A 26,057-nucleotide genomic window follows, 5' to 3' on the forward strand; every position below is an offset into this window, starting at 1 on the left:
AATATATCTCATGATGCTATCTCCCCACACATGGCAATTTGATGGCTTGTAGTGATCCCTTAAGGCCCGATGACACTCTCACGCACTGAGATGATTATAGGATACAAGACCGCAAGGAACCTTTCCTACACGTGATGCTTGCATGGTGAGGGGATGGGATAGTAACAATTGTTTTGGCATGAGAGAGAGAGAGAGAGAGAGAGAGAGAGAGAGAGAGATAGAGATAGAGATAGAGATAGAGATAGAGATAGAGATAGAGATAGAGATAGAGATAGAGATAGAGATAGAGAGAGAGAGAGAGAGAGAGAGAGAGACAGAGAGAGAGAGAGAGAGAGAGAGAGAGAGAGAGAGAGAGATAGAGATAGAGATAGAGATAGAGATAGAGATAGAGATAGAGATAGAGATAGAGATAGAGATATATAGATATATAGATATATAGATATATATATATATATATATATATATATGAGGGGCAGCGTCGCGTCTTGGCATCGTGGCTCTTGTTTCACGCACACACACACACACACACACACACCTCCTATAATCCCACTCTGGGACTCAATCTCTGCCTGACTGTCATCCACCTGGAACTCCTCATGGTTCTGCTCCTTGATGCTCTTAATTCATTCTCTCTGTCTCTCTCTCTCTCTCCCCTTCCCCCACCCACCTGACTTAGGTTGTTTGTCCCACGCTCTCTCATTTTTTTCAATGCTGAGGATCAAGCAAGGAAGCAGCATATACGTTTTTTAGTCTTTGGTATGACTTGGCTGAGGTCAGGTTCAAACCACCAGTCTCCCATAATCAGAGGGGGATGTTCAAACCATTATCCCACTGAGAATGGGTGTTTTTCAAAACATGGAATTTTTTTTTGTGTGGGCATTTATTTAGTGTGATGATAAATGTTCACGTTAAAACTGTTCAGTTTTATGGTGAATAAATTCACCAATACAGTGGCCTACAAAAAGCATTCTCCCTCGACCAAAAATGTCACATTTAGATGAATTACGAATGATGTAGAAACAATTTTTTCCAAATGAACTTTATTATTCATAACTGAAGAGATCAAACTGAACACTGTTATAGTTTAAGGAGGTTACATGTCAGGAATACCTGTAAAAATATGTACATATCAAAATTCACTGGTTGTAAAAGTATTTAGAAACTGAGGTCAGTACTTGGTGGAATCACCTTTTACAGCAATGACTGCTACCAGTCTTTGTACAGTGACATGGTGAAATATTTGTCCATTCTTCCCATTAAAATAAATTGCTCTAGTTCTGCAAAATTTGATGGGGATCGTCGATGGACTGCAATCTTCAAAATAAGCTACATTTGAAGGCACTTCTACTTGTCATTCAGTACTGGATAAAGACAATTTGATGGGGATCGTCGATGGACTGCAATCTTCAAGTCTCGCCATCAATGCTCAATTTGGTTGAAGTCAGGACTTTGACTGGGCCACTCAAGAACATTTATTTTCTTGTTATTCAGCCACTCCAGTGTGGCTTTAGTTTTGTGCTTCGGATCATTGTCCTGTTGAAATGTGAATCTCCTACCCAGTTTAAAATTCATGGCTGAGTCAAGCAGGTTTTCATCAAGGATTCCCCTGTACTTTGCACCGTCAATTGTCCCTTCTATCTTGATGGGCTTTCCAGTCCCTGCTAATGAAAAACATCCCTATAACATGATACTGACACGACCATGCTTGACAGTAGGGATGGTGTTGTCTGGGTGATGTGCAGTGTAAGGCTTGCCCCAGACATAACGCATTGAATTTAGACCAAAAAGTTCAATTTTTGTCTCGTCTGACCACAAAACATTTCTCCACATGCCTGCAGTTTCATTAAGATGATTTTAGATTTTTTACAAACTCTATGTGAGCAATTAAATGTGCATTTTTCAATCATGGCTTCTTTCTTGCCACCTGTCCATTGAGGCCAGGTTTGTGAAGGGAATGGGATGTTGTTGATTGATGAACATTGACCCCCCCCACACCACCCCCTCCCCCCCATCTTGGAAATCGATTGTTGCAGATCTTTCAAAGTCATTGTTGGATTTACAGTGACATCCCAAAACAGTTTCCTGCTTGCCTGGATGCTGAGTTTGGATGGGTGACCTGATCTGGGTGGAGTCTGGGTGATATGATACGTCTTCCATTTCTTAATGATGGATTTCACCATAATCAAAGGGATAATGAGTGACTTTGAAATCTTTTTATAACCCTCTCCTGAACGGTGATTCTCCACCACTTTATGTCTGACTTCTTTGGAAAGCTCCTTGGTCTTCATGTTTGCCTCGTTGGTTGATAAAGTGAGTTGCACCTTCAAACTCCTTCGATAAGTGGGGGAGTTTAATTTTTCAGGTAAAACCACCGATTATAAACAGGTGAAACTTTTTCCACTTATTCTGTAACTTTTCAAACAAATAATTTGCTCCTGAAGTGATTTCGGGTTAATTAGGGAAAGGGTTTGAATACTTATGCAACTGAGAATCATCAGATTTTCTCTGTTAATCAAACTTGTTCACATTTTATCTGAATTTTTTTGCTTTATCACTTTGGGGTAGTTTGCGATGACCCTATATATGAAGTTTAATTTTAAAGCATCATGGGAAAATAAGCTCAGGTAGCATCAAAATGTGAAAACGTTGGAGGGGGTGAATACTTTTGAAAACTTTGGTGGGCGGTGGTGGTGGCGGTGAAAGGTAATTCCTTGATATGGCGTGGGTAACTCTCCAGGTTGGGCAACTTTGGTGGGGGGAGATCTTGGGGGAACATCAGGAGGTTCTCTGGACACACAAGCAGCTGGGCTGGTCTCTCAACAGCACCAGCTCGTTACCCTGAAAAGATTGACAGAGACAACAAAGCCCTGACTGCTCCAACTCACAAAGCCCTTGATGTTCTGACTCCAGAGCAATTACGAGCGTCCATGCACGGTCTTTTATCCCCACCCCCATGGCCACGCCCTGTGCGTTTCAGCACACATTACTCATGGCCCATCATTGTCCAATGAGGTGGCACCAAATGGGGTGTTGCCCAAAGCATTGATTCACCTTCAGCCTGCCCATAACTCTCAGTTCCAGAGTGCAGTTTAGACATCAGATTGATCAGTTTTGTTTGCACCCCACGAAGACCAAGAATCCTCCAGAGGGCATCCCGATTCACTGAATCAAACGCTTCACAGAGATAAACATAGGCTGCAAGCAGCTACTGCCGAAACTCTCCTCTGTGTTTGGTGTGGACCCGAAGAGCAAGGATACGGTCAATCGTTGACCTCTTTGGTGTAAAGCCTGATTGCGCTGGACGCTGGTGCTCAAGCAGATGGCGAACCATATCAATAATTATCCGAGCAAAGACCTTGCCCGGTACTGAGAGCAGCGTCACCCCTCGGTAGTTGTTGCAGTCTTAGTGATCACCCTTCCCTTTCCAGAGAGGAACAACAAGGCCCCTCTTCCAATCAGTTGGGATGATGCCTGTGTTCCAGGCAGAGCACAGAATTTCCACCAGCCTTGTGAAGTTCAGTATGGACGCCTCAGATCCCAAGAGCGTCACCCCATTTCAAGCGGATCACAACAGCCTGTGTTTCCACAAACAAAGGTGGACCACAGTTGAATGGAGTGTTGGCAATCGGGATTGTAACATCCCTGACATCCGACTCGACAGCTGGTGAATCAGCCTGGTACAACCGCTCAAAGTAACCGGTCCAGCGGGCCTTCACTTCGGACTCCTCTGTCAAGACACCACAAACCTCTGCTCTGACTGCAGTACACGGAGGGATGGGCTTGGATGAACGCAATGTGCAAATTCCCCTGTAAGCAGGACGGGAATCACTTGACCACAGGTGATGTTCTACCCCCTCACAGATTCCTCGCACATAGGCCTCCTTGTCCACCCTTAGTGCACGTACAGTTTTACTCCTCAGCTCCCTGAACAGTACAGCTCTGCCATTTGGCCTGGCCCTGCGACTCTGGTTAATGGTATCCAGTGTCCCTTGAGAGACAAAATTCTTCTTTGCCCTGCGGTGAGTTCCAAGACATCCACCAGCAACATCAAGGATGGTGGTCTTGAACACACTCCACAACTCTTCAGGATCCCCCAAAGCACCCAGATTCCCCAAGTGTCCACTCAGCCTGTTCACAAACTCCTCAGCTTCCCTCTCATCCTTGAGCTTGCCAACATCCAGCCAAGGCTGGGATGGGACCATTCTCCCATATTTAAGCTGCAACTTCAGAATTGCTACAACAATCCTGTGGTCAGTAACGAGGGACTGAGCACTCTGGCAGACCCTGCAGTTCTGGATCATCCTCCAGTGACCATCAATGGTCAATCTCCTTTGCCACACCGCCAGGGTTGGAATACCAAGTCCAATGATGAGCTTGTGGGTGCTGAAACCATGAACCGGCCACCCTCAGTCCATGACTTCTTGAAAAGTCAAGGAACTTAGTGCCATTCTGGTTCATAGTTCCAGACCCATGGGGACCAACACATGTCTCATAACCATCCCTATCAGTTCCAGTTGATGCCTTGAAATCCCCCAAGACTAGAAGAGTATTTTGCCTGAGGCACTGATCAACCACTGACTTGAGCAAGGCATGGAATGCATCCTTCACGGTGAGATCACTCGCCTTCGTCGGAGCATATACAGAGACCAGGGAAATGACTCCCAAGGAGTGACGAATCCTTTGTCTCATAATACGCTCGTTGACCGGTGTTACCTCAATTATCATTGGAGTCAGCTTATTGGACACAGCTACAGCAACTCCTTGAGTATGGTAACCACCAGAGCGACCAGACCAATAGTAGGTGTAACCACCTGCCCTGATCTCGCCCAATCCGGTCTCCGAACCTCAGAGAGAGCTGCAATACCGATGTCCAAATTCTTGAGCTCAGTTGATAACAGAGACAGGTGATCATCCTCTCTTCGGGATAGGACAATCCAGGCACCCACCCGAAGGAGCCACAGGTTAACCCAAGGAGACCGCCATCTGGTGGACCAATCCTGTGCGACTATGTGGCATGAAATGTAATTCTGGTGTCAAGTGATCAAAAACATTTGTTGTGCAACTTTGTGCTATGTAATGCAAACCTGGTGTCACGTGATCAAAGCCACGTGTTGTGTGACTGTGCCATGCAATGCAAACCTTGTGTCATGTGATCGATCTTCGCTAACCGGAGTAATCTTCACTTGAGATGAACTAACATCGGTGCAACATGTAATGGCTTTTTCTCAATGGATCCAACGGAATGATTGATTAGTCGTCGTCGCCATATCGGTTGAAAACGCTTGGTATACATCTGATGCTATGGATGTGATGATGGTGTCACCGCAAACGGCCTTATCTTCTGCTGCACAAGGGAAATCCTGATGAGGGACTTCATATTAAAAACATCACAGGTAAAGGGTCACGTGATCACAGGTAAAGGGTCGCGTGATCACAGGTAAAGGGTCGCGTGATCACAGTGTAAAGGGTCGCGTGATCACAGTGTAAAGGGTTGCGTGATCACGGGTAAAGGGTCGCGTGATCACGGGTAAAGGGTCGCGTGATCACGGGTAAAGGGTCGCGTGATCACGGGTAAAGGGTCGCGTGATCACGGGTAAAAGGTCGCGTGATCACGGGTAAAGGGCCGCGTGATCACGGGTAAAGGGTCGCGTGATCACGGGTAAAGGGTCGCGTGATCACGGGTAAAGGGTCGCGTGATCACGGGTAAAGGGTCGCGTGATCACGGGTAAAGGGTCGCGTGATCACGGGTAAAGGGTCGCGTGATCACGGGTAAAGGGTCGCGTGATCACAGGTAAAGGGTCGCGTGATCACAGGTAAAGGGTCGCGTGATCACAGGTAAAGGGTCGCGTGATCACAGGTATCAAGTTTCGATGTGTGGCGACTACGACTCCAACCACGACAACGAATACGACTACAACTATAACTCCGAATACGACGACAAATACGACTCCGAATAGGACTACGACTACAACTCCGAATACGACTACGACTCTGAATACGACTACGGCTACAAATACGACTCCGAATACGACTATGAATATGACTCTGACTCCCACTCAGAATACGACTCCGACTACGACTCCGAATACGACTCCGACTCAGAATACGACTCCGAATACGACTACGACTACAACTCCGAATACGACTCCGACTACGAATACGACTCCGACTCAGAATACGACTCCGAATACGACTATGACTACAACTCCGAATACGACTACGACGACGACTACAACTCCGAATACGACTCCGACTACGAATACGACTCCGACTCAGAATACGACTCCGAATACGACTACGACTACAACTCCGAATACGACTCCGACTACGAATACGACTCCGACTCAGAATACGACTCCGAATACGACTATGACTACAACTCCGAATACGACTACGACGACGACTACGACTACGGTGACGAATACGACTACGACTACAACTCCGAATACGACTCCGAATACGACTACGATTCCAACTACGACTCTGAATACGACTACGGCTACGAATACGACTACGATTCCAACTACGACTCCGAATACAAATACGACTCCGAATACGACTCCGACTCCCACTCAGAATACGACTCCGAATACGACTCCGACTCCCACTCAGAATACGACTCCGACTACGACTCCGAATACGACTCCGACTCAGAATACGACTCCGAATACGACTACGACTACAACTCCGAATACGACTCCGACTACGAATACGACTCCGACTCAGAATACGACTCCGAATACGACTATGACTACAACTCCGAATACGACTACGACGACGACTACGACTACGGTGACGAATACGACTACGACTACAACTCCGAATACGACTCCGAATACGACTACGATTCCAACTACGACTCTGAATACGGCTACGAATACGACTACGATTCCAACTACGACTCCGAATACAAATACGACTCCGAATACGACTCCGACTCCCACTCAGAATACGACTCCGACTCCGACTCCGACTCCGACTCCGAATACGACTCCGACTCCGACTCCGACTCCGACTCCGAATGACTACAACTCCGAATACAACTACGACGCCGTCCCCGACCCCGACCCCGTCCCCGACCCCGTCCCCGTCTCCGTCCCCGACTCCGACCCCGAGTACAATGTGAACTGTGGGAGAGTGGGTTGCGTTTCGAAAGGGAAATTCAGTCGGTGTGCTGTGTGTGTCCTGGTGTGCTGTGTGTCCTGGTGTTCTGTGTGTGTGTCCTGGTATGCTGTGTGTGTGTCCTGGTATGCTGTGTGCTGTGTGTGCTGTGTGTCCTGGTGTGTTGTGTGTGTCCTGGTATGCTGTGTGTCCTGGTGTTCTGTGTGTGTGTCCTGGTGTGCTGTGTGCTGTGTGTCCTGGTGTTCTGTGTGTGTGTCCTGGTGTGCTGTGTGCTGTGTGTCCTGGTGTGTTGTGTGTGTCCTGGTATGCTGTGTGTCCTGGTGTGCTGTGTGCTGTGTGTCCTGGTGTTCTGTGTGTGTGTCCTGGTGTGCTGTGTGCTGTGTGTCCTGGTGTTCTGTGTGTGTGTCCTGGTGTGCTGTGTGTGTGTGTCCTGGTATGCTGTGTGCTGTGTGTCCTGGTGTGCTGTGTGTCCTGGTGTACAGGAATCTAACCTGCACGAGTGACGGGTTCTTTGAAAGAGGTCACTCCACAGTTTAACCCCCGTGTGTGTTCAACAAATCGTCATTAAACTCCTTTCCTGGAATCAAACACTCGGCAATGGTCTCGGGGTCTCGGGGTCTCAGGGTATAACAAGACTGTGTTGGACAAGCGGTTGGGATGTGGTTTTTGTCGGAGCTCGGTGTTGACAAAGGTGTGTTGACAAAGGTGTGCTCAGCGCGGGATTAGGAACAGGTGGAGTTGATATTTTGGGCGGGAACATTCCCTTGGAGTAAAACACTCACGTTGTGAGCAATGAAGGCGCCCTCAGGGCACTTAGGTTCGCCCTCGGGGCTCCGCCGTTGCCACATGGCACTTCCTACCCGGAACCGGGCGGGATCGAGCTCCGTGTGCGACGACGTGTTGCACTCCAGGACCGAGTGAAGTCCTCACGAGTGGATCCATCCCGCGAACTTCGCGCATCTGTTCCTGGGCTTGTTCGTTGAGTCCGTTCGCGACGGTACGTGTTGTACCTTGTGAGTGTTTGTGTCGGTTAACCTGGGATTGTGTACGAAACGTACGGGGGGTGGTGGTGGTGCCTCACGAGATGCATTTCGAGTGGGTGTGTAAACAGTGGGAGCAATAAACTCGATAATAAATGATTCTATGGAGAGTATCAGGAGCGGAGTGAGAAGTGATGTTATTTAACTGTTGAGTGTTTTATGGGTGTGTGGTGTGCATTGAGTATGTCGGGGGTGTGTGGTGTGCATTGAGTATGTCGGGGGTGTGTGGTGTGCATTGAGTATGTCGGGGGTGTGTGGTGTGCATTGAGTATGTCGGGGGTGTGTGGTGTGCATTGAGTATGTCGGGGGTGTGTGGTGTGCATTGAGTATGTCGGGGGTGTGTGGTGTGCATTGAGTATGTCGGGGGTGTGTGGTGTGCATTGAGAATGTCGGGGGTGTGTGGTGTGCATTGAGTATCTCGGGGTGTGTGGTGTGCATTGAGTATGTCGGGGGTGTGTGGTGTGCATTGAGTATGTCGGGGTTGTGTGGTGTGCATTGAGTATGTCGGGGGTGTGTGGTGTGCATTGAGTATGTCGGGGGTGTGTGGTGTGCATTGAGTATGTCGGGGGTGTGTGGTGTGCATTGAGTATGTCGGGGGTGTGTGGTGTGCATTGAGTATGTCGGGGTGTGTGGTGTGCATTGAGAATGTCGGGGGTGTGTGGTGTGCATTGAGAATGTCGGGGGGGGTGTGTGGTGTGCATTGAGAATGTCGGGTGTGTGGTGTGCATTGAGTATGTCGGGGTGTGTGGTGTGCATTGAGAATGTCGGGGGTGTGTGGTGTGCATTGAGTATGTCGGGGGTGTGTGGTGTGCATTGAGTATGTCGGGGGTGTGTGGTGTGCATTGAGTATGTCGGGGGTGTGTGGTGTGCATTGAGTATGTCGGGGTGTGTGGTGTGCATTGAGTATGTCGGGGGGTGTGTGGTGTGCATTGAGTATGTCGGGGGGTGTGTGGTGTGCATTGAGTATGTCGGGGGTGTGTGGTGTGCATTGAGTATGTCGGGGTGTGTGGTGTGCATTGAGTATGTCGGGGGTGTGTGGTGTGCATTGAGTATGTCGGGGGTGTGTGGTGTGCATTGAGTATGTCGGGGGTGTGTGGTGTGCATTGAGTATGTCGGGGTGTGTGGTGTGCATTGAGTATGTCGGGGTGTGTGTGGTGTGCATTGAGTATGTCGGGGGGTGTGGTGTGCATTGAGTATGTCGGGGTGTGTGGTGTGCATTGAGAATGTCGGGGGTGTGTGGTGTGCATTGAGTATGTCGGGGGTGTGTGGTGTGCATTGAGAATGTCGGGGGTGTGTGGTGTGCATTGAGTATGTCGGGGTGTGTGGTGTGCATTGAGTGATGTCGGGGGTGTGTGGTGTGCATTGAGTATGTCGGGGTGTGTGGTGTGCATTGAGTATGTCGGGGTGTGTGGTGTGCATTGAGTATGTCGGGGGGGTGTGGTGTGCATTGAGTATGTCGGGGTGTGTGGTGTGCATTGAGTATGTCGGGGGTGTGTGGTGTGCATTGAGTATGTCGGGGGTGTGTGGTGTGCATTGAGTATGTCGGGGGTGTGTGGTGTGCATTGAGTATGTCGGGGTGTGTGGTGTGCATTGAGTATGTCGGGGGGGTGTGGTGTGCATTGAGTATGTCGGGGGGTGTGTGGTGTGCATTGAGTATGCTCGGGGGTGTGTGGTGTGCATTGAGTATGTCGGGGGTGTGTGGTGTGCATTGAGTATGTCGGGGGTGTGTGGTGTGCATTGAGTATGTCGGGGTGTGTGGTGTGCATTGAGTATGTCGGGGTGTGTGGTGTGCATTGAGTATGTCGGGGGGTGTGTGGTGTGCATTGAGTATGTCGGGGTGTGTGGTGTGCATTGAGTATGTCGGGGGTGTGTGGTGTGCATTGAGTATGTCGGGGGTGTGTGGTGTGCATTGAGTATGTCGGGGGTGTGTGGTGTGCATTGAGAATGTCGGGGTGTGTGGTGTGCATTGGAGAATGCTCGGGGGTGTGTGGTGTGCATTGAGAATGTCGGGGGTGTGTGGTGTGCATTGTGAATGTCGGGCGTGTGTGGTGTGCATTGAGAATGTCGGGGGTGTGTGGTGTGCATTGAGAATGTCGGGGTGTGTGGTGTGCATTGAGAATGTCGGGGGTGTGTGGTGTGCATTGAGTATGTCGGGGTGTGTGGTGTGCATTGAGAATGTCGGGGGTGTGTGGTGTGCATTGAGAATGTCGGGGGTGTGTGGTGTGCATTGAGTATGTCGGGGTGTGTGGTGTGCATTGAGAATGTCGGGGTGTGTGGTGTGCATTGAGTATGTCGGGGTGTGTGGTGTGCATTGAGTATGTCGGGGGGTGTGGTGTGCATTGAGTATGTCGGGGGGTGTGGTGTGCATTGAGTATGTCGGGGGGTGTGGTGTGCATTGAGTATGTCGGGGGTGTGTGGTGTGCATTGGAGTATGTCGGGGGTGTGTGGTGTGCATTGAGTATGTCGGGGGTGTGTGGTGTGCATTGAGTATGTCGGGGGTGTGGTGTGTATTGAGTATGTCGGGGTGTGTGGTGTGCATTGAGTATGTCGGGGGTGTGTGGTGTGCATTGAGTATGTCGGGGTGTGTGGTGTGCATTGAGTATGTCGGGGGGTGTGTGGTGTGCATTGAGTATGTCGGGGGTGTGTGGTGTGCATTGAGTATGTCGGGGGTGTGTGGTGTGCATTGAGTATGTCGGGGGGGTGTGTGGTGTGCATTGAGTATGTCGGGGTGTGTGGTGTGCATTGAGTATGTCGGGGTGTGTGGTGTGCATTGAGTATGTCGGGGTGTGTGGTGTGCATTGAGTATGTCGTGGGGTGTGTGGTGTGCATTGAGTATGTCGGGGGTGTGTGGTGTGCATTGAGTATGTCGGGGGTGTGTGGTGTGCATTGAGTATGTCGGGGGTGTGTGGTGTGCATTGAGTATGTCGGGGGTGTGTGGTGTGCATTGAGTATGTCGGGTGTGTGTGGTGTGCATTGAGTATGTCGGGGGTGTGTGGTGTGCATTGAGTATGTCGGGGGTGTGTGGTGTGCATTGAGTATGTCGGGGTGTGTGGTGTGCATTGAGTATGTCGGGGGTGTGTGGTGTGCATTGAGTATGTCGGGGGTGTGTGGTGTGCATTGAGTATGTCGGGGGTGTGTGGTGTGCATTGAGTATGTCGGGGTGTGTGGTGTGCATTGAGTATGTCGGGGTGTGTGGTGTGCATTGAGTATGTCGGGGGTGTGTGGTGTGCATTGAGTATGTCGTGGGTGTGTGGTGTGCATTGAGTATGTCGGGGGTGTGTGGTGTGCATTGAGTATGTCGGGGGGTGTGTGGTGTGCATTGAGTATGTCGGGGGTGTGTGGTGTGCATTGAGTATGTCGGGGGTGTGTGGTGTGCATTGAGTATGTCGGGGTGTGTGGTGTGCATTGAGAATGTCGGGGGTGTGTGGTGTGCATTGAGAATGTCGGGGTGTGTGGTGTGCATTGAGAATGTCGTGGGGTGTGTGGTGTGCATTGAGTATGTCGGGGGTGTGTGGTGTGCATTGAGTATGTCGGTGTGTGGTGTGCATTGAGTATGTCGGGGGTGTGTGGTGTGCATTGAGTATGTCGTGGGGTGTGTGGTGTGCATTGAGTATGTCGGGGGTGTGTGGTGTGCATTGAGTATGTCGGGGTGTGTGGTGTGCATTGAGTATGTCGGGGGGTGTGGTGTGCATTGAGTATGTCGGGGTGTGTGGTGTGCATTGAGTATGTCGGGGGTGTGTGGTGTGCATTGAGTATGTCGGGGGTGTGTGGTGTGCATTGAGTATCTCGGGGGTGTGTGGTGTGCATTGAGTATGTCGGGGGTGTGTGGTGTGCATTGAGTATGTCGGGGTGTGTGGTGTGCATTGAGTATGTCGGGGGTGTGTGGTGTGCATTGAGAATGTCGGGGGTGTGTGGTGTGCATTGAGAATGTCGGGGGTGTGTGGTGTGCATTGAGAATGTCGGGGGTGTGTGGTGTGCATTGAGAATGTCGGGGGTGTGTGGTGTGCATTGAGTATGTCGGGGGTGTGTGGTGTGCATTGAGTATGTCGGGGGTGTGTGGTGTGCATTGAGTATGTCGGGGGTGTGTGGTGTGCATTGAGTATGTCGGGGTGTGTGGTGTGCATTGAGTATGTCGGGGGTGTGTGGTGTGCATTGAGTATGTCGGGGGTGTGTGGTGTGCATTGAGTATGTCGGGGTGTGTGGTGTGCATTGAGTATGTCGGGGTGTGTGGTGTGCATTGAGAATGTCGGGGTGTGTGGTGTGCATTGAGAATGTCGGGGGTGTGTGGTGTGCATTGAGAATGTCGGGGTGTGTGGTGTGCATTGAGTATGTCGGGGGTGTGTGGTGTGCATTGAGTATGTCGGGGTGTGTGGTGTGCATTGAGTATGTCGGGGGTGTGTGGTGTGCATTGAGTATGTCGGGGTGTGTGGTGTGCATTGAGTATGTCGGGGTGTGTGGTGTGCATTGAGTATGTCGGGGGTGTGTGGTGTGCATTGAGAATGTCGGGGGTGTGTGGTGTGCATTGAGAATGTCGGGGGTGTGTGGTGTGCATTGAGTATGTCGGGGGTGTGTGGTGTGCATTGAGAATGTCGGGGGTGTGTGGTGTGCATTGAGAATGTCGGGAGTGTGTGGTGTGCATTGAGAATGTCGGGGGTGTGTGGTGTGCATTGAGTATGTCGGGGATGTGTGGTGTGCATTGAGTATGTTGGGGAGTATTATGATGATTGCTGTGCATGAGGTTGTGGAGAGTGTGGGCTTCGATTACTGTGCACACTCACCGTGCCGAGTCATGAAGAATGATTGATGTTGACTGTGCGGTGTGCACACACTTGTTCAAGAAGAGTGTGGTTTCTGATTTTTGAAAGGTAATTCGCTGTCTGCAACAAATTGAACAAGAACCTTACATTCATGATTCAATGTATGGTTCGTGGGGTGAATATCCCAAACCTGTTTTGACTTTATTCTGTCCGTCACGCTCTTTCCTGACACAGGTAGAATCTCCTGCTTAATAAAAATTTCACCTGCTGCATGATCATCAGAAGTAAAAAAAACAAAACAGTGTTCAGTGCCAAAAGAAAGTGTACACCCCCTTTTAAACTTTTCACCTTTTGTTGCATTCTCACCTGGAATGAAATTACAATAAATCAGACTTTTTTCCACCATTATTCAGAAAATTAATTAAAAAATACAAAAACTGGATGAGTGTCCACCCCCCCCCACCCCCTTATAATAGCAATCATCAATTAGCTCAGTTGTAACCAATCAACTTCAAAATCACATATGTTAATTGGCCTCCACCTGTGTTAAGTTGTTGTGATTCTGATTATTACCTCCACCAGAGAAGGTGAAGGAGGTTATGTTTTCACCACTTTCTGTCGGTTTGTGTGCAGGATATCTCAAAAGGTTGTGGACGGATTGGGACGAAATTTTGTGGTTGGGTTGGATGTGTGACAAGGACGAACTGATAAGATTTTGGAGAAGATCCGGATCCAGATCTGGACGCAAGAGTTATTGAATTTTTAATGTGATTCTTCACCATTGAGAGATATGGCCAAAAACGATACATAGCATATTTTAAAAATGTATTGGGCCTGATATGTTCTCATGTATCAGGCATTGCGTGGCAGAGGTATGCGCCCTACCGAGTGCTCTTCTCGTTTCAGAATAAAATGAGCTGCTCCTGTAGGTTTCCTCTGCTGGGTAGTGCATTTCACAGCAAAGACTCAACCATGAGCACCAAGGAGCTTTCAAAAGACCTCTGAGATAAAGTTATGGAAAGGCACAGATCAGGGGATGGGTAAAAAAATATTTCAAAGGCCTTAAATATCCCTTGAAGCACAGTCAAGACAATCATGAAGAAGTGGAAGGTGTATGTTACCACAAAGACCTTTCTGAGATCAGGTCGTCCCTCCGAACTGGATGACCAAGCAAGGAGGAGACTGATCAGAGAAGCCCCCAAGATACCAATGGCTACTTTGAAAGAGCTACATGCCTTCATGGCAAAGACTGGTCACTGTGCATGTGACAACAATATCCCAAGCACTCCACAAGTCTGGTCTGTACGGTGGGGTGACAATGAGGAAGACATTACTCAAAAAAGCTCACCTTGAATTCCATTTGAGGTTTGCAAAAAAACTACTCCGGAGATTCCGAAGCCATGTGGCAAAACGTTTTGTGGTCTGACGAAACCAAGTTGGAACTTTTTGGCTGAAATGCAAAACTTTACGTTTGGAACAAGCCCAACACAGCACATCGTCCAAAGAACACCCTCCCTGCTGTGAAGAATGGTGGTGGCAGCATCATGTCATGGGGATGTTTCTCATCAGGAGAGACTGGGGCACTTGCCAGGATAGAAGGGAAAATGGATGGAGCAAAATGTTGTTGTTGCCCACGGTACTTGACTGAGCTTGAACAGTTTTGTACAGAAGAATGGGCAAATATTGTCCAATCAAGGTGTGCAAAGTTGGTGGAGAACCTATCCCATCAGACTCACTGCTGTATTTGCTGTCAAAGGTGCTTCCACCAAGTACTAACTTCAGGGGGGTGAACATTGATCCAACCGAGATATTCTAGTTTTGTATTTTAAATTGATTTTCTGAAATTTGTAGAATTTGTTTTTTTAGTTGGAACTTGTGGTTTACGATATGTAAACCAAGGTGGGAAAAGTGATTTAATGCGATTTAATTCCAGGCTGTAAGGCGACAAAAGATGAAGGGCAAATTTTTTTTGAAAAGGGGTGTGGACTTTCTCTTGGCACTGTATCTCTCTGGATTGCCCTTTGGTTAATAATCTTTTCAAGAGCAAAACTCGTTCAGCCAGATTAAAATGGAGTGTTTGTAAAAGGTACAAGACTACCTGAGCAATACCTCTCACATCTGAGGAACATACTATACAGCTTTGAGATGATGGTGGTGATGATGATTCTTTAATGGACGCAATTATTGCCACCTCGTGGTGTGTGCCGGGGGATGGTTTTTAACCCAAGCCTTTCACAAACCTACTGGCCTGCCCTGACGTTTGACTGAGGTTTGAGCAGAAATTAGGAATTTGTTCAGGATGCCTGCAATGACTTGCCTATGCTTAGCGAAGGACACTGTGGGATCTTTCAGGTCCACCTGCTGATGCTGGCAGACGAGATACCCAGTTTAATGTCCATCTGAGGGACAGCGCATACAATATGTAAAATATAATTACTTGTACTTATGATGTCCCAAACTTTCATCACTAATGAAACCTCACCCGACATGTGACTCACAAGGATGACAGTTTATAGCTGGGTTGGGAATCAAATCCGGATTATACAGCTCAGGCGTGAGTGATAGAACTTTGAGTCAACTTATTAAAAAAAAACAAATAAAAACTTGGAAATTTGACAAATGACCTTAAAGCTAGATGCATTCATCAAAATTGAGGTTAAACAACTTCAGCTGCTGGTAAAAAGAGCAGCATTAAACAACGAGATATCTGCGACCGCCGGTGATTTACCCTTGGTCTGCAATCCGATGAAGGTCATATTTTGTTTGGACCACCATATGACCTTGATCTTCAGCATTTAGGGATAGAGTGTAGATGAAGAAAATGTGTCCTCATCTACACTCTATCCCTAAAACTCAACATCGTGAAACTTGGAGGAAAATTATTCAAGTTTTGATCAAAAAGGTGTTTTTTTTTTTTTACCCTTGCCGAAGGAGAGGGTATTGCGTTTGTGTCCGTTTGTTTGTCTGTCTGTTGGCTGCTCTAAGAGCACCCTTATTCTGGACATTTCCATCTGTCTGTCTGTCCGTGAAACTTTGGTCAAGCCTCGGGGCTAAACCACTCAACCGATTCCAATGAAATTTGGTAGGTAGGACTAATATTTCTGGGAATCGTGTGCTTTCGAATATGGGACCCCGGGCCCGAGCAACGGCATAGCAACGGCCCTTTAAAGTGGTCAAAAAAATCGAAAAAAAAAATCGAAAAATCGAAGCTTAGAGTTCTGTGCGCAATCTATCTTGCTCCCTTCATGCCAATTTGCAGCCCTAACAAAAAATATTTGTAGGAGGAGATAGGTTTTGGGCGAGTACATGTCGGACATTTCAGAAACGGTTAATTGCGATTATCTCTAAGAGAAAGAATCTAATTTTGATGAAACTTGGGTGAAATGTGTACAATGTGGCTGGCATGTACACAAAAATGAATGGTTGCTATGCACTCCTCCGTTGCTTAACAACAGCTAAAATACTTTATCGTACATCGTACACTTATTGTGGACTGTACAAAAAAATCAATACCTCCGAATCTGGACCTCCGAGGGACCTGTTTTTTTTGTGTCAAGGAGAATGTCTTACAGAATCATATAAAATAATAAAATCTTTAGCGAATAGATAAATGGAATTACCAGGGCTGCCATTCGTTAGAGTCTCTTTGGAAACATGCCTGAAATTTCACAAGGCGGGTTTCTGGGCACAAACTAAGAGGGCTGTGATAATCATATTTATTGTGCTAAATTGATTGATAGCATGTACATGAATATCGGCTAGTCGCGTCGGCCAGCTTTCCATCTCGAGCGAGCAGCCATGTCGCCTACCGGCTTGTCTGTTTGTTTGTTTGTTTGTTTTTGTCCTAACAGAACTTTCATGTTTTTCTCCGCAACCCCTTGTCGGATTGAGAGAAAATTTTCACCATTGGTGTGACTACTCATGTAGAATGTTTTAATGATAAAATATGACGTCATAGGTCACGTGTGGTGTGACAGGCAAGTTGGAAAAACGGAAAAACTTTGGACCTCTGTATCTCTGAAACCACACGAAGGAGAAAATTAAAACTTGGCATATAGCAAGTACTCCTCATGGGGAATGAGTGTGATTTTTTTTTTAATGACATCATAAATGCCTTCATTATGACTTCATAATTGCATATATAGATCGCTACATCCCATGAGTATGAAAAATATTGTGGGACATCTAGGGATAAAATGGTGTTCAAAATTTTTTGATTATGTCATGAGTCACGTGATTCGGCAGCCATATTGTGTTTTTGTTTTTTTTAACTTTTAAAAATCTTCTCTGAAATGGCTGAACAGATCAAGGCGAAACTTTACACACATGACCGCCTATCCATGAGGAACAAAAGGTTCACACATATGACCTCATAGATATGGTTTGGCAGCCATATTGCATTTACCCTAAAACGTATAAATATCTTCTCCAGAACAGCGAGACAGATCAAGTAAAGGGGAAACATCACATAAATGTTCCCTAATGCATGTGTGTACAATGTTGTTAAGGAATAATTGATATGTCACATGCTTTGATATGTCACATGGTTTGACAGCCATATTTGATTTAAGAAAATATGAAATAATGTTTTCTCTAGAACTGCTTCATCAATTGATGTGAAACTGCACAATTGTGGTCCAATATTGATGCGGAATACATGTTTTCAATTTCAATTTGATCGGACACATGGCCAGAATTATTTAATTTTTGGATGTGGGTTTTTTTTTTTTAAATAAGGCTCACTTGGCTGTGCCTGGATAGGTTTGAGGGTAGAGGAGTAGCAGCTGCAATGTGAATCCTATCCAGGTTCCTCCTGATGACTTCATCTTTGCTTTTTGCTTGTTTGGGTTCCTTCTGATTACTTCAATGCAGGACTGTACCTGTTTGGTCTTCATTAGGTTTGAATTGAATTTATTTTAATCCCATTCTGAATTAAGTTGAGCAATAATAAACGTCATGGGTCAGGGTCAGCGTCAGGTGTCCAATCAAAGCGGGTCAACTTGGTACCCGGTAATCACTGCCAGCAGTTATAAAGTGGCAGTTCTAGTTCTGTCTCTTTTTAATTATGCAACTCACCAGTACACAAACACCATACAAAACAAGAAGCGAATACTTCGATATCGCGCGGCTGGGGGCAGTAAAAGTCTAGTTTAAGAATGATGAAACAATTTTGCAATTATAAAATTTAAATGTAGACACGGTGAATTAGCATGCATGATGGGAAGAGTTGTGACTTTGGACAAATTTCTATTCATAGCCCTCAGATCAAAGGGACGTGCGCGGCCATAGGTGTGACAGAAGACGCAGAACAGAATAGCCAATTATATATAACAGTGCGATGTCGCCGCGCTGTAATAACCACTTCTGTCACCAACAAAGAGGAAGAAATCCCCTCCACAAGACGTTTAAAAACACTTCTGGTGAAAAACAATGAAGAACGAGAGTTACAAGGCTGTGCGTCAACAACACACGGAACAGGAAGATTATTATCACTTCCTATTCAGAAAATCAACTCCCGGCGTCACACAGAAAACGAGTCAGCACAAAAAACGTCGCTCTTCCACATTAACCCCACCCACAATTCACCCGGCAATCTCCGCCCACAATGCACCCGGCAATCTCCGCCCACAATGCACCCGGCAATCTCCGCCCACAATGCACCCGGCAATCTCCGCCCACAATGCACCCGGCAATCTCCGCCCACATTCCACCCGGCAATCTCCGCCCACAATCCACCCGGCAATCTCCGCCCACAATCCACCCGGCAATCTCCGCCCACAATCCACCCGGCAATCTCCGCCCACAATGCACCCGGCAATCTCCGCCCACAATCCACCCGGCAATCTCCGCCCACAATGCACCCGGCAATCTCCGCCCACAATGCACCCGGCAATCTCCGCCCACAATTCACCCGGCAATCTCCGCCCACAATCCACCCGGCAATCTCCGCCCACAATCCACCCGGCAATCTCCGCCCACAATCCACCCGGCAATCTCCGCCCAAAATCCACCCGGCAATCTCCGCCCACGATCCACCCGGCAATCTCCGCCCACGATCCACCCGGCAATCTCCGCCCACAATGCACCCGGCAATCTCCGCCCACAATGCACCCGGCAATCTCCGCCCACAATCCACCCGGCAATCTCCGCCCACAATCCACCCGGCAATCTCCGCCCACAATCCACCCGGCAATCTCCGCCCACAATCCACCCGGCAATCTCCGCCCACAATCCACCCGGCAATCTCCGCCCACAATCCACCCGGCAATCTCCGCCCACAATCCACCCGGCAATCTCCGCCCACAATCCACCCGGCAATCTCCGCCCACAATCCACCCGGCAATCTCCGCCCACAATGCACCGGCAATCTCCGCCCACAATCCACCCTGCAATCTCCGCCCACAATCCACCCGGCAATCTCCGCCCACAATGCACCCGGCAATCTCCGCCCACAATCCACCCGGCAATCTCCGCCCACAATCCACCCGGCAATCTCCGCCCACAATCCACCCGGCAATCTCCGCCCACAATCCACCCGGCAATCTCCGCCCACAATCCACCCGGCAATCTCCGCCCACAATCCACCCGGCAATCTCCGCCCACAATCCACCCGGCAATCTCCGCCCACAATGCACCCGGCAATCTCCGCCCACAATCCACCCGGCAATCTCCGCCCACAATCCACCCGGCAATCTCCGCCCACAATCCACCCGGCAATCTCCGCCCACAATCCACCCGGCAATCTCCGCCCACAATCCACCCGGCAATCTCCGCCCACAATGCACCCGGCAATCTCCGCCCACAATCCACCCGGCAATCTCCGCCCACAATCCACCCGGCAATCTCCGCCCACAATCCACCCGGCAATCTCCGCCCACAATCCACCCGGCAATCTCCGCCCACATCACACCCAACAATAAGTGTGACAGAAGACACAGGACAGAATAGCCAATTATATAACAGCGCGATGTCGCCGCGCTGTAACAAGTCCTGGCAAGGGTCTGCAATCTCTGATTGCTCTTTTTCTTGTTGTTAATTAGATCACAATCCAAAAAGGTAGGTCATGGCCACAAATCAAATAGCAGCACAACTTCAGTACAGATCCACAATTACGAGGTGCCCCGGGCCTTCCACCCCGGATCGGTGCCCCCGGCCTTCCGCCCCGGATCGGTGCCCCCGGCCTTCCGCCCCGGATCGGTGCCCCCGGCCTTCCGCCCCGGATCGGTGCCCCCGGCCTTCCGTCCCGGATCGGTGCCCCCGGCCTTCCGTCCCGGATCGGTGCCCCCGGCCTTCCGCCCCTTGATCGGTGCCCCCGGCCTTCCGTCCCTTGATCGGTGCCCCCGGCCTTCCGCTCCGGATCGGTGCCCCCGGCCTTCCGCCCCTTGATCGGTGCCCCCGGCCTTCTGCCCCTTGATCGGTGCCCCCGGCCTTCCGCCCCTTGATCGGTGCCCCCGGCCTTCCGCCCCTTGATCGGTGCCCCCGGCCTTCCGCCCCTTGATCGGTGCCCCCGGCCTTCCGCCCCTTGATCGGTGCCCCCGGCCTTCCGCCCCTTGATCGGTGCCCCTGGCCTTCCGCCCCTTGATCGGTGCCCCCGGCCTTCCGCCCCGGATCGGTGCCCCTGGCCTTTCGCCCCGGATCGGTGCCCCCAGCATTCTGCTCCAGCGTTGTGTCCCCAAGTTCTCGATAATCACTTGGCACCAGCTCATGAGAAACAGTTTTATTTCGGTCTTCCTTGAAGTCTGGCTTTAGCAGGTGAAGGTAACCACTCAGGTATGGTTCTGTTCTGTCAGGAGGTTTCCATCCCTGCAATGGCACTTTTCCTCTTGTGCTGCAGGATCTCCAGCATTACGCTCGGCAAGTAATGGGGTGTGTCGTATAAATTGGAGAACACACCTGCGAAGACTTGTATTCATGCAAAAGCTATGAGCTTTGGTGATGTGAGTCTCATCCGTCGATCCTGTCGCAGAACATATATTTTGTTGAATTTGTGGACTGACTGGAGGATGTGGCACTCCCACAGGTTTACTTGCACTCTTCCATCCTGGCAGCATCATCCTCCATCGGTTTCTGCTTCCGCCTCATGATGTTTGGATTGATTCGAGTTAAACCAACACATAAATCTGCTTGAACACTATACGTGTCGATAATGAAAGGCAAATGTCACACGAGACAAAAGCTAAAAAAGGTTCGCGGCCAAAGATCTCGGTGTAGCCACTTGATCAACCGATATACCTTAAAAGTCAAAATTCTTGATGTATGGAATCATCAATTGCAGCCATTTTGAAATCCAAGATTGTTGTCACAATCGAGACGTTTCAAATTGGATCCATGCCTGTTATAGTCTTTCACGTAACTGTATATCCTCATGTAGAATCCCACCAAATTTCATGCTTTTGTTGCAGAGGGCACATTTGTTTCATACCATATCACACATATCTGCCTTACTTTGAGGGGATGGAGAGGTTGGGTTTGCCTGTCGATTTTCGTGTAACGCAGTCTGTGTGGCCGTGCTGTTATTTAGTCCTTGAAAGAGAGTTTGAAAAGAAGCCAAAGGAGAAAACATCATAGTTTTTTTTTTTTTTTCGTTTGAACTCTGAAACATAAAGAATGGGACAATGTTGTTGGGAAACAACGGAGTATGACGGAACCAAATGCCTCATTGATTCCTTTGTTTTAAAAATGAAGATTTAAAATCTCTGAGATGACAAGAATTTTCAAGGCAGACGCAAGGTGACCGCAGGGGGACCGCAGGGGGACCGCAGGGGGGCCCTAAGGCGAATGTGCGGCCAGACGGACGGTAACTAATGGGGTAAAAAACAAGTGCTTTGTTGTTGAAGTAATATCATGCATATCGCACAAATCGGTTTGCTTTGGGAAATTGAAGCTGATGTTCATCCCAGCTACGAAAGCATTTTACCATTTGAAAAATTCAGCATAAATGCCTTTACCTTCAATCGTGTCTTTTCTTTTCACAGGTTTTGAGGTCATCAGTTTGGACAACCCACTGAAGAATATTCCCTTGGGAATTTGTAACTGTGCCATGTTTCGATCAAGGCGGATGTTCCGCCGCTTCTCCCTGCTCTGCATCGCTGCCTCCATCGTTCTTCTGTACTTCCTGACACAGAAAGAAACGACGAAACAGACATCGTGGAATGTCTTTGATTTTGGAGACTGGTTCCAGCAGAAGCGTCCCCGTGGTGACGACGACGACGACGACAAGCGGGACCCCTTACAGAAACCTGTGTACTCTCGACCCTTGCTGGACTTCAATTCCCTTGGAGAGCTTGGACGGGCGGAAAGGCTTGATTTAACAGAAGAGGAAAAGCAAAAACAGGAGAAGAGTATTGAAGAACATCAGATCAATATTTACCTGAGCGATCGCATATCTCTGCATCGTCGATTACCCGAGAGATGGAACCCCTTGTAAGTGTAAACAAATCACTTGTATCCGCCCTATGTTTACCCGAGTCGCCAAAGGTGGACGGAGATTATGTTTTCATCCTTGTCTGTGTGTTTTTGTTACTTGCGGAATTGAAGATCGGTCGATTTTGTTATTCTGTCTGTCATTCACCTTCGGGTCACAATTCGAAACCGATCATCATGAAGCTTTACCAAGTTGTCGGGGTAGTCTCAACTACCCTATCGATTTTGATCATATTGATGATATGAAGCTGATTGATTTTGAAATCAAATTTCTAACATCGTCAATTTTCATCCAATTGACTTGAAAGTTCAACAGGATTTGCATAGTCCATCACTGAATTGGGTCAAAGGTCAACTCGAGGCCAAACTTCTAAAATCATCAATTTCAATGTGAAAAATAATCAGTTTTCATCTGATTGACCTGAGCTTTGATTTAAGATTGTGAATCTTAATCTTAAAGAAATGGACAATTTGATTTATCCATGGCAACATTTGGAGAGGAGGGGTGGATTTTGCAAGTACCGTGCTCTTCACGCCGTCTTTTTCTTGTTACTTGCAAAATCGAAGATTTTTCAAGTATATTGGTTCATCGATTTTGTTATTGTCTGTTTGTCCCCAACAGGTCGCAATTTTAAACCGATCTTCACGAAACGTTGCCACATTGTAGAGTTTGTCATAAGGAAGAAGCCTATTGTTTTTGAGGTCAAAAGGTCAACATAGGCCAAAGGTCAACAACTAGGGTGGTATTTCTAAAATCTTCAATTGTCATCCGATTGACTTGAAATTAGAAGAGGATTTATATTTCAGGTCACTGAATTCAACCACCAATTATTTTGGTGGTTCACATTGGCCAAAAGGTCAACATCGGCCGACTTTCAAAAATTGTCAATTTTCATCTGATTCACTTGAAATTTGCAGAGGAGTTGCATATTTGGTCATTGAATTCAACCACCAATTATTTTTGAGGTCAAATTTGTTTTATGCATTTTGCAAGTATCATGCTCTGCATGACGTCGTCATCTTGTTATTTTGTCTGTCTGTTTATCGCCTACAGGTCACAATTTTAAACCGATCTTCACGAAACTTCACCACATGGTAGAATTTGTCATAAGCAAAAAGCCGATTGTTTTTGAGGTCAAAAGATCAACATAGGCCCAAGGTCAACAACTAAGGTGGTGTTTCTAAAACCCTCATTTTCATCCGATTGACTTGAAATTGAAAATGGATTTATATTTCAGTTCACTGAATTCAAATCGCCAATTATTTTTGAGGTCAACATAGGCCTAAGGCAACAACTTAGGTGAGATTTCTAAAATCCTCAATTTTCAACCCGTCGACTTGAAATTTGAAGAGTTTATATTTCAGATCAATGTATTCAACCACCAACTATTTGAGGTCCAAAAGGCAAAAGGTCATCTTAGGCTAAGTTTCTAAAATCATCAATTTTCATCTGATTGACTTGAAATTTGAACAGGGTTTGCATATCATGTCACTGAATTCAACCACCCATTATTATTGAGGTCAACATAGGCCAAAAGGTCCACAACTTCAGTGGAGTTTCTAACCTCATTTTTCATCAGATTGACTTGCAATTTGAAAAGGATTTGCACATCAGGTCACAGAATCCAACCACTAATTATATTTGAAGTCAACTTAAGCCCAAGGGCAACAACTCGTGTTGTATTTCTAAGATCCACAATTTTCATCTGATTGACTTGAAATTTGAAGAGGATTTACATTTCAGGTCACTGAATTAAACCAGCCAATTACTTTTGAGGACGACATCGACCAAAAGGTCAACATAGGCCCAAGGCAACAACTACGGTGGTATTTCTAAAATCTTCAATTTACATCCGATTGACTTGAAATTTGAAGAGGATTTATATTACATGTCACTGAATTCAACCACCAATTATTTTTGAGGTGAAATTTGTTTAATGGATTTTGCAAGTATCGTGCTCTGCACGACGTCTTCTTGTTTACCTGTCAATCGCCTACTGGTCACAATTTTAAACTGATCTTCACGAAACTTCACCAAGTTGTAGAGGTAGTCTCAACTGAGAAGCCTATTGATTTTGAGGTCGAGGGTCATCTTGAAGTCGAATTTCTAAAATCGCAATTTTTCATCCGATTGACTCGATAATTAAACAGCAATGGAAATTTTCAGTGCATTACTGAATTGGAAAACTAACTATTTTTGAGTTCAAAACGTCAAAGGTCAACTCAAGCTCAAACTTCTGAAATCATCAATTTTAATCTGAAAAATAATCAATTTTCATCCGATTGACCTGAGGTTTGATTAAGATTGTCAATTTTAATCTTAATGAAATGGACAATTTGATGTATCCATGGCAACCTTTGGAGATTGGGGGGGTGGATTTTAGAAGTATCGTGCTCTGTTTGACATCTTTTTTTCACGTTTGTCAATCGCCTGCAGGTCACAATTTTAAACCGATCTTTACAAAACTTCACCGCACGGTAGAGTTTGTCAAAGGCGAGAAGCCTATCGCTTTTCAGATGAAAAGGCCAACAAACTTGTCAAATTTCTAAAATCCTCACTTTTCATCCGATTGGCTAGAAATTTGAACAGGATTTTCATATCAGCTTACTGAATTCGATCAGCTAATTATTTTTGAGGTCAACATAGACCAAAAGCTCAACATAGGCCAAAGGCCAACAACTTTGGTGGGATTTCTAAAATCCTCAATTTTCATCCGATTGATTTAAAATTTGATGAGCATTTATATATCAGGTCACTGAATTCAACCAGTAATTATTTTTGAGGTCAACACAAGCCAAAATGGGCAGGTTGGAAATGCTACCAGGAAGAATTGTTTCAATTTTGGTGAAGATCCAAATCTAGATCGTTCTACGAGAACTATTTAAAATATAACTGATTCTTCACCATTGAAAGATGGGGCTAAAAACGACATTGCATGTTATCTCAAGAGGTTATGGATGGATTCCGCAGAAACTTTGTGGCAAGTTGGGTATGTGAAAAAGACTAATTGATTCAATTTTGGTGAATATTCAAATCCAGATCCAGATACGAGAATTTTTTGAAGTCATTCTTCACCATTGAGAGATGGGGCCAAAAACTATGTATAGCAAGACATCTCAAAAAGTTGTGGACAAGCTATAGAACGAGGTGAATGAGTTGGTTAGGTGAGAAGAACAAGCTGATTCGATTTTGGTTAAGGTCCGGATTCAGATCCGACCTATCAGTTGGATATAAAATTTAAACTATTCAGCCTGGCAGAGGTATGCGCTCCACCAAGTGCTGTTCCGTTTTGCCAAGTGTTGCTCAACAAGTGATTTTTCAATCTGTCTGTATTTCTGTTTGTTTGTCAATCACCTACAGGTCACAATTTTAAACTGAGCTTCACAAAACTTCATCAAGTTGTCAAAGTAGTCTCAACTGAGAAGCCCATTGATTTTGAGGTCAATGGTCTTCTTGAGGTCAAATTTCTAAAATCCTTAATTTTCATCCGATTGACTTGAAAATTGAACAACATTTGCATTTTGCGTTACTGAATTGGGAAACCAACTATTTTTGAGGTCCAAAAAAGGGAAAAAGGTCAACAACTAAGGTTGTGTTTCTAAAATCCTCAATTTTCTTCCGATTGACTTGAAATTTGAAGAGGATTTGCAGATCAGGTTACTGGATTGAACCACCAATTATTTTTGAGGTCAACATTTGCTGAATTTCTCATAT

General features: G+C 46.9%; 1 protein-coding gene across 1 annotated transcript in view; it reads left to right on the forward strand.

Moving 5' to 3' along the window:
* The first annotated feature begins 7,922 nt into the window (after positions 1 to 7,922).
* The window catches only part of LOC147028306 (polypeptide N-acetylgalactosaminyltransferase 12-like), a 57,848-nt gene continuing 39,713 nt past the window's right edge, over positions 7,923 to 26,057 (forward strand). The window contains exons 1-2 of the mRNA XM_085878593.1: positions 7,923 to 8,119; positions 21,895 to 22,342. Of these exons, the coding sequence (XP_085734719.1) occupies positions 21,960 to 22,342 (383 nt within the window). The 5' untranslated portion in view covers positions 7,923 to 8,119; positions 21,895 to 21,959. The remainder of the gene's footprint in view (positions 8,120 to 21,894; positions 22,343 to 26,057) is intronic.

Source organism: Eptatretus burgeri, chromosome 4, assembly GCF_056783735.1.
Source record: "Eptatretus burgeri isolate ZD-2024b chromosome 4, Ebu_testis_v1, whole genome shotgun sequence".
Classification (NCBI taxonomy): domain Eukaryota; kingdom Metazoa; phylum Chordata; class Myxini; order Myxiniformes; family Myxinidae; genus Eptatretus; species Eptatretus burgeri.